Genomic DNA, 9,703 nt, shown 5'->3' with positions numbered 1-9,703 from the left:
ATTCCTTCCAATTGACAAGGTGTACTAGTGACATACAGTGGAACAGAAGTGGTATTACATGAGACACCATGGCAAGGCGCTAGCTAGTGAGTGCCACCGCCCACAAACGGTATATTTTAAATGAAAACAACTACCAATAAAGAACCACGAAGGTGATACAACATTCCGCAGCAAATGGACCAAACTCGGTACCATTTATATGACATACATCTATATTTCATGCCATTGTTATTGCCACAAGCTGGAAACTCACAATAATTTGGCAGTGATTTTAGGATAAAAGACTTTGCACTTGTTCTGCAGGGGGCGGATTTACAGAAGCCTTCAGCCGAACAGGTCTCTTGTAACTGAAGGAGGAAGGTAGGATGCTGTATGGCGTTTTGAACTGACCGAGATATTTGGACCAACCACAGCCGCCGTAGTGCGGAGTTGGGTTGCTACTGACAACAGTGGAAGCGGCGAGGAGCCGCGCGACGCGGGGACACGCGGAGTGATGGAGCCGCGAGCTGCCGCCGAGCACGAGCCACGCGATTACCGCCAGTTGATACAAGATAGCAAACAGGTAGGTCCGGGATAACAAGCCGGAGTCAGTGTGTTCCCACCAGATCACCAAACCCGGGTCAGTGTGTTTACACCCAGATTACCAAACCCGGGTCAGTGTGTTTACACCCAGATCACCAATTTAGAAACATAGTAAATAGATGCAGGAGTAGGCCATTCGGCCCTTTGAGCCTGCACCATCATTCAATAGATCATGGCTGATCATTCCCTCAGTACCCCTTTCCTGCTTTCTCTCCATACCCCTTGATCCCTTGAGCTGTAAGGACTATATCTAACTCCCTCTTGAATATATCCAATGAACTGGCATCAACAACTCTCTGCGATAGGGAATTCCACAGGTTAACCACTCTGAGTGAAGAAGTTTCTCCACTTCTCAGTCTTAAATGGCCTACCCCTTATCCTAAGACTATGTTCCCTGGTTCTGGACTTCCCCAACATCGAGAACATTCTTCCTGCGTCTAACCTGTCCAGTCCCGTCAGAATTTTATATGTTTCTATGAGATCCCCTCTCATCCTTCTGAACTCCAGTGAATACAGGCTCAGTCGATCTAGTCTCTCCTCATAGGACAGTCCTGCCATCCCTGGAATCGGTCTGGTAAACCTTCGCTGCACTCCCTCAATAGTAAGAACGTCCTTCCTCAGATTAGGAGACCAAAACTGAACACAATATTCCAGGTGAGGCCTCACTAAGGACCTATACAACTTCAGTAAGACCTCCCTGCTCCTATACTCAAATCCCCTAGCTATGAAGGCCAACATACCATTTACCTTCTTCACCGCCTGCTGTACCTGCGTGCCCACTTTCAGTGACCGATGAACCATGACACCCAGGTCTTGTTGCACCTCCCTTTTTCCTAATCTGTCACCATTCAGATAATATTCTGCCTTCGTGTTTTTGTCACCAAAGTGGATAACCTCACATTTATCCACATTATACTATATCTGCCATGCATTTGCCCACACACCTAATCTGTCCAAGTCACCCTGCAGCTTCTTAGCATCCTCCTCACAGCTCACACCGCCACCCAGTTTAGTGTCATCTGCAAACTTGGAGATATTACACTCAATTCCTGCATCCAAATCGTTAATGTATATTGTAAAGAGCTGGGGTCCCAACACTGAGCCCTGTGGCACTCCACTAGTCATTGCCTGTCATTCTGAAAAGGACCCGTTTATCCCGACTCTCTGCTTCCAGATCACCAAACCAGGGTCAGTGTGTTCACACCTGGGTCACTAAACCAGGGTCAGTGTGTTTACACCCGGATCACCAAACCGAGTCAGTGTGTTTACACTGGGATCACTAACCCCAAATCACCAAACCTGTGTAGTGTGTGCACACTGATAACCGAACCCAGATCACCAACACGAGTCAGTGTGTTCACACACGGATCACCAAACCCGGATCACCAATCTGAGTCAGTGCGTTTACACTGATAACTAAACCCGGATCACCAATCCGAGTCAGTGTGTTTACACTGATAACTAAACCCGGATTACCAGAGCAGTACTGAGTGAGTGCTGCACTGTCAGAAGTGCCGTCTTTCAGATGAGCCATAAAGCCGTGGTCCTGTTTGTTTTCACAGGTGGGCGTAAAAGATCCCATAGCACTATTTTGAAGTAGAGCAGGGGAGGTATCCCCGGTGTCCTGTTCAATATTGATCCCTCAACCAACTTCACTAAAATAGATTATCTGGTCATGATCACATTGCTGCTTGTGAGAGCTTGCTGTGCGCAAATTGGCTGCTGTGTTTCCTACATTAGAACAGTGACTACACTTCAAAAGTACTTAATTGGCTGTAAAGTGCTTTGGGACATCCGATGGTCATGAAAAGAGCTATATCATTGCAAGTTTTCCTTTCCCAAACCCGAGTCAGTGTGTTCACACTGATCATAGAATTATAGTCATAGAAAATTACGACACAGAAGGAGGCCATTCGGCCCATCGTGTCCGTGTCGGTCGCAAAAGAGCTACCCAGCCTAATCCCACCTTCCAGCACTAGATCCGTAGCCCTTTAGGTCACGGCTCTTTAAGTGCATAAGAACATAAGAATTAGGAACAAGAGTAGTCCATCTCGCCCCTCGAGCCTGCTCCGCCACTCAACAAGATCATGGCTGATCTGGCCGTGGACTCAGCTCCACTTCCCTGCTCGCTCCCCATAACCCTTAATTCCCTTATTGGTTAAAAATCTATCTATCTGTGATTGAATACATTCAATGAGCTAGCCTCAACTGCTTCCCTGGGCAGAGAATTCCACAGATTCACAACCCTCTGGGAGAAGAAATTCCTTCTAAACTCGGTTTTAAATTGGCTCCCCCGTATTTTGAGGCTGTGCCCCCTAGTTCTAGTCTCCCTGACCAGTGGAAACAACCTCTCTGCCTCTATCTTGTCTATCCCTTTCATTATTTTAAATGTTTCTATAAGATCACCCCTCATCCTTCTGAACTCCAACGAGTAAAGACCCAGTCTACTCAATCTATCATCATAAGGTAACCCCCTCATCTCAGGAATCAGCCTAGTGAATCGTCTCTGTACCCCCTCCAAAGCTAGTATATCCTTCCTTAAGTAAGGTGACCAAAACTGCACGCAGTACTCCAGGTGCGGCCTCACCAATACCTTGTACAGTTGCAGCAGGACCTCCCTGCTTTTGTACTCCATCCCTCTCGCAATGAAGGCCAACATTCTATTCGCCTTCCTGATTACCTGCTGCACCTGCAAACTAACTTTTTTGGTCCCTCTGCACCGCAGCATGTTGTAATTTCTCCCCATTCAAATAATATTCCCTTTTACTGTTTTTTTTTCCAAGATGGATGACCTCACATTTTCCGACATTGTATTCCATCTGCCAAACCTTAGCCAATTCGCTTAACCTATCTAAATCTCTTTGCAGCCTCTCCGTGTCCTCTACACAACCCGCTTTCCCACTAATCTTTGTGTCATCTTCAAATTTTGTTACACTACACTCTGTCCCCTCTTCCAGGTCATCTATGTATATTGTAAACAGTTGTGGTCCCAGCACCGATCCCTGTGGCACATCACTAACCACCGATTTCCAACCCGAAAACAACCCATTTATCCCGACTCTCTGCTTTCTGTTAGCCAGCCAATTCTCTATCCATGCTAATACATTTCCTACGACTCCGCGTACCTTTATCTTCTGCAGTAACCTTTTGTGTGGCACCTTATCGAATGCCTTTTGGAAATTTAAATACATCACATCCACCATATCCTCAAAGAATTCCAGTAAATTAGTTAAACATGATTTCCCCTTCATGAATCCATGTTGCGTCTGCTTGATTGCACTATTCCTATCTAGATGTCCCGCTATTTCTTCCTTAATGATAGCTTCAAGCATTTTCCCCACTACAGATGTTAAACTAACCGGCCTATAGTTACCTGCCTTTTGTCTGTCCCCTTTTTTAAACAGAGGTGTTACATTAGCTGCTTTCCAATCCGATGGTACCGCCCCAGAGTCCAGAGAATTTTGGTAGATTATAACGAATGCATCTGCTATAACTTCCGCCATCTCTTTTAATACCCTGGGATGCATTTCATCAGGACCAGGGGACTTGTCTACCTTGAGATCCATTCGCCTGTCCAGCACTACGCCTCTAGTGATAGTGATTGTCTCAAGGTCCTCCCTTCCCACATTCCCGTGACCAGCAATTTTTGGCATGGTTTTGTGTCTTCCACTGTGAAGACCGAAGCAAAATAATTGTTTAAGGTCTCAGCCATTTCCACATTTCCCATTATTAAATCCCCCTTCTCATCTTCTAAGGGACCAACATTTACTTTAGTCACTCTTTTCCGTTTTATATATCGGTAAAAGCTTTTACTATCTGTTTTTATGTTTTGCGCAAGTTTACTTTCATAATCTATCTTTCCCTTATTGCTTTCTTAGTTATTCTTTGCTGTCATTTAAAATTTTCCCAATCTTCTAGTTTCCCACTAACCTTGGCCACCTTATACGCATTGGTTTTTAATTTGATACTCTCCTTTATTTCCTTGGCTATCCACGGCTGGTTATCCCTTCTCTACCCGCCCTTCTTTTTCACTGGAATATATTTTTGTTGAGCACTATGAAAGAGCTCCTTAAAAGTCCTCCACTGTTCCTCAATTGTGCCACCGTTTAGTCTGTGTTCCCAGTCTACTTTAGCCAAATCTGCCCTCATCCCACTGTAGTCCCCTTTGTTTAAGCATAGTACGCTCGTTTGAGACACTACTTCCTCACCCTCAATCTGTATTACAAATTCAACCATACTGTGATCACTCATTCCGAGAGGATCTTTTACTAGGAGATCGTTTATTATTCCTGTCTCATTACACAGGACCAGATCTAAGATAGCTTGCTCCCTTGTAGGTTCTGTAACATACTGTTCTAAGAAACAATCCCGTATGCATTCTATGAATTCCTCCTCAAGGCTACCCCGTGCGGTTTGATTTGACCAATCGATATGTAGGTTAAAATCCCCCATGATTACTGCCGTTCCTTTTTCATATGCCTCCATTATTCCCTTGATTATTGTCCGCCCCACCGTGAAGTTATTATTTGGGGGCCTATAAACTACGCCCACCAGTGACTTTTTCCCCTTACTATCTCTAATCTCCACCCACAATGACTCAACATTTTGTTCATTAGAGCCAATATCGTCTCTCACAACTGCCCTGATATCATCCTTTATTAACAGAGCTACCCACCTCCTTTCCCTTCTTGTCATCTTTCCGAATTGTCAGATACCCCTGTATGTTTAATTCCCAGTCTTGGCCACCCTGCAACCACGTTTCTGTAATGGCCACCAAATCATACCCAATTGTAATGATTTGTGCCGTCAACTCATTTACTTTGTTTTGAATTCTGCGTGCATTTAGGTCAAGTGTTTTAATACTAGTTTTTAAACCATGATTTTTAGTTTTGACCCCTCCTGCAGCCCCTTTATATTCAAACATATTGTCCCTTCCTATCACTTGTGGTTTACACTTACCCCAGTGCTACTCTGCTCTGTTGCCTCCTGCCTTTTGCATTCTTTCTTGGGGTTCTGTTCATCTGAGCTCTCACCCACTCTAACTAGGTCAGAGCCCTCTTCTGGATTCCCATTCCCCTGCCAAGCTAGTTTAAAGCCCTCCCAACTGCACTATCAAAACCACCCCTGAGAACATTGGTCCCATCTCTGTTGAGGTGTAACCTGTACGACTTGTACAGGTCCCACCTACCCCAGAAGCGGTCCCAATTGTTCAGGAAACTAAAGCCCTCCCTCCTACACCAATGCCCCAGCCACGTATTTATCTGACTAGCCTTCCTATTTCTACCCTCACTAGTACGTGGCACTGGCAGTAATCCCGAGATTACCACCTTTGAGGTCCTGGCTTTCAATCGTACTCCTAGCTCCCTCAACTCAGCTTTCAGGACCTCACCCCTCTTTCTACCTATGTCGTTGGTACCAATGTGGACCACAATCACTAGCTGTTCCCCTTCCCTCCCCAGAATGCCCTGCAGTCGCTCAGTGACATCATTGACCCTTGCACCAGGGAGGCAACACACCATCCTGATGTCACTTTTGCTGCCGCAGAAGCGCCTATCTGCTCCACTAACTATTGAATCTCCTATCACTATAGCCCTTCCCATCTTCTTCCTCCCCCCCTGTGCAGCTGAGCCACCCACGGTGCTGTGGACTTGGCCCTGGCTGTACTCCCCAGAGGCATCACCGCCCTTGCCCGTAGTCAGAATTGAGTACCGGTTGGAGAGCGGGATAGCCTCAGGGGACTTCTGCACTACCTGCCTTGCCATACTCTTGTGTGCGACGGTCACCCATTCCCTATCCTCCTGTACCCTTTTAATCTGTGGGGTGACTAACGCCTGAAACGAGCTATCCACCTACTTCTTGTTCTCTCGGATGCTCCTCAGTGCCTCCAGTCCTCGCTCAAGCTCCGAGACATGGCGCTCAAGTTGGAGGAGCTGGAGACATTTCCTGCACATGAGTCATTCCCGTTGCGGGAAGCATCCAGAAATTCCCACATGGCACAGGTGTTGCATTCCATTTGAACGAGCTGCCCTGCCATCCCACTAGTTACCCTTAAATTATCCAGCAAAAACACTGACTCCCACTACAAACACTAAACAGCTATTTAGTAATTTATCCTCTTATCTATTAGAACACAAAATCAAAGAGATATACTCACCAGCCAATCAGCCAACCACTTATCAGCTTGGCTGTGACGTCACTTTTTCATTTCTTGTCCCTCCTCCCCGCACTGCTCGCTCACCGACTGCCGCTGGGCCTTTGTAGGCCGCTGACCCCGGACTGCCGCTGACGCTGCTCCTCCCTGCACTCTGACATCACTTCTCGATTTCTCACCCCTCTCTCTTTGTCTGCAGCTGGTTGGGCTGGTCTCTGGGCCGCCGTCTCCTACTCTCGCACTCCTTATCAGCTGCTCTAGTGTCAGCACTGGTAGGAAAAACAAGACAAAACAGCACCTGCCACCCCCGCTTGCCCGAACTCACCCACTTACCAAACTCACAAATGCCACTCTATGCTGCTGCACTCCATGCTGTGCACGAGCTGCCTTTTTTTAAACTATCTAGGGCAGATGACTCACTACTGGTCAGTCGTTTACAGAATTGGTTTTAACTAGCTGCTAATTGCCTCCTACTGGAGAGTTACCTTGTTTTTCTCTGCCTAAACCTGAAAGAATCCCAACTATTTAACTTTTCCCCTTTAAATTAAACTGCTACTTACTTAGAAGCTACTGGCAATTGCCACTAACAATTTACTCCAGCCTCCAAATGGTTTAAAGAGAATAACTCTTAAAACTCACCCACTTACCAAACTCACAAATGCCACTCTATGCTGCTGCACATCCAAGTACTTTTTAAATGTGATGAGGGTTTCTGCCTCTATCACCCTTTCAGGCAGTGAGTTCTAGACCCCCACCACCCTCTGCATGAAATGTGTTGTCCTCATCTCTCCTCTAATCCTTCCACCAACTATTTTAAATCTATGCCCCCTGGTTATTGACCCCTTTTCTAAGGGAAATAGGTTCATCCTATCCACTCTATCTAGGCCGTTCATAATTTTACACCTCAATTAAATCTCCCCTCAGCCTCCTCTATTCCAAAGAAAGAAACCCCAGCCTATTCAATCTTTCCTCATAGCTAACATTTTCCAGTCCTGGCAACATCTTCATAAATCTCCTCTACACTCTCTCTAGTGCAATCACATCTTTCCTATAATGTGGTGACCAGAACTGCATGAAGTACTCAAGCTGGGGCCTAACTAGTGTTGTATACAGTTCTAACATAACTTCCCTGCTCTTATATTCTATGCCTCGGCTAATAAAGGAAAGCATTCTGTATGCCTTTTTAACTACCTTATCAACCTGCCCTGCTACCTTTAAGCATCTGTGGACATACGCTCCAAGGTCCCTCTGTTCCACTATACCTCTCAGTATCCTCTCATTTATTGTGTATTCCCTTGCCTTGTTGTCCCTTCGCAAATGCATTACCTCACACTTTTCCGGATTGAATTTCATTTTCCACTTTTCTGCCCAACTGACCAGTTCATCGATATCTTCCTGCGGTCTAAAGCTTTCCTCCTCACTGTCAACCACATGGTCAGTTATTGGATCATCTGCAAATTCTTTATCATGTCCCCTACATTTAATTCTAAATCATTAATATATATACTACAATAAGCAAGGGACCGAGTCCTGAGCACTGTGGAATCCCACTGGAAACAGCCTTTCAGTCGCAAAAACGCCCATCAACCATTACCCTTTGCTTCCTGCCACTGAGCCAATTTTGGATCCAATTTGCCCCTTTCCCTTGGATCCCATGGGCTTTTATCTTTTTGATCAGCCTGCCATGTGCGACCATGTCAAAAGCCTTTCTAAAATCCATGTAGACTACATCAAACGCACTGACCTCATCGACCTTGTTACCTCCTCAGAAAAAATCAAACAAGTTAGTCAGGTATAACCTTCCCTTAACAAATCCATGCTGATTGTCCTTGATTAATCTGTGTCTTTCTAAATGAAGGTTTATACTGTCCCTCAGAATTGATTCCAGTAATTTCCCCACCACAGAGATTAAACTAACTGGCCTGTAATTACTCGGTTTATTCCTTCTTCCCTTTTTAAACATGGAAACATAGAAACATAGAAAATAGCTGCAGGAGTAGGCCATTCGGCCCTTCGAGCCTGCACCACCATTCAATATGATCATGGCTGATCATTCTACTCAGTACCCATTTCCTGCTTTCTCTCCATACTCCTTGATCCCTTTAGCCATAAGGGCCATATCTAATTCCCTCTAATGCCACACAAGTGCCAGGCAATGACTATCTAAAACAATTGAGAGTCTAACCATCGCCCCTTGACATTCAACGACATTACTATCGCTGAATACTCCACCATCAACATCCTGGGGGTCACCATTGACCAGAAACTTAACTGGACCAGCCACATAAATACTGTGGCAACAAGAGCAGGTCAGAGGTTGGGTATTCTGCGGCGAGTGTCTCACCTCGTGACTCGCCAAAGCCTTTCCACCATCTACAAGGCACAAGTCAGGAGTGTGATGGAATACTCTCCACTTGTCTGGATCAGTGCAGCTCCAACAACACTCAAGAAACTCAACACCATCCAGGACAAAGCAGCCCGCTTGATTGGCACCCTATCCACCACCTTAAACATTCACTTCGTCCATCACCAACATACCGTGGCTGCAGTGTGTACCATCTACAAGATGCGCTGCAGCTGTCTTGGTTAATTATTGCCACTGGACCAAGACCTAGCTCTGTCAAGCCCATGCGGTGGCTGGTGTGCAACAGCCACCACACATTAAAAAATCTACACACAGGCATCTTCCACCCTTCAACATGTAGCTAAGGACCTGAAAGATTAGCTCCTTCATTGAAACACCTGTGAACTCATCCCTTTTTGGCGTGGAAGCAAGTCAATCTCGATATGAGGGACCGCCTATAATGATGTTGAAGATGATGCACTGCAGCAACTCACCAAGGATTGTTCGGCAGCACCTCCAAAACCCACAACCTCTACCACCTAGAAGGACAACACCAGCAGGCGCATGGGAACACCACCACTTCCACGTTTCCCTCCAAGTCACACACCATCCTGGCTTGGAAGTAT

The 9,703-nt window shown here is 45.9% G+C and overlaps 1 protein-coding gene across 4 annotated transcripts in view; it reads left to right on the top strand.

The window, feature by feature from the left end:
• Positions 1 to 450: 450 nt before the first annotated feature.
• Positions 451 to 9,703, top strand: part of LOC139259776 (coiled-coil domain-containing protein 89) — a 77,382-nt gene continuing 68,129 nt past the window's right edge. For all 4 annotated transcript variants that reach the window (XR_011592653.1, XM_070875505.1, XM_070875503.1 and 1 more), the window contains exon 1: positions 451 to 562. Coding sequence is in view for 3 of the 4 variants with exons in the window: in XM_070875505.1 (XP_070731606.1) it covers positions 494 to 562 (69 nt within the window). In the remaining variant the exon portion in view is untranslated. The remainder of the gene's footprint in view (positions 563 to 9,703) is intronic.

This window comes from Pristiophorus japonicus, chromosome 3 (genome assembly GCF_044704955.1).
Source record: "Pristiophorus japonicus isolate sPriJap1 chromosome 3, sPriJap1.hap1, whole genome shotgun sequence".
Taxonomy (NCBI): Eukaryota; Metazoa; Chordata; class Chondrichthyes; family Pristiophoridae; genus Pristiophorus; species Pristiophorus japonicus.
Note: the sequence above shows the minus strand (reverse complement) of the source record. Positions and strands in the feature narration are given on the sequence as shown.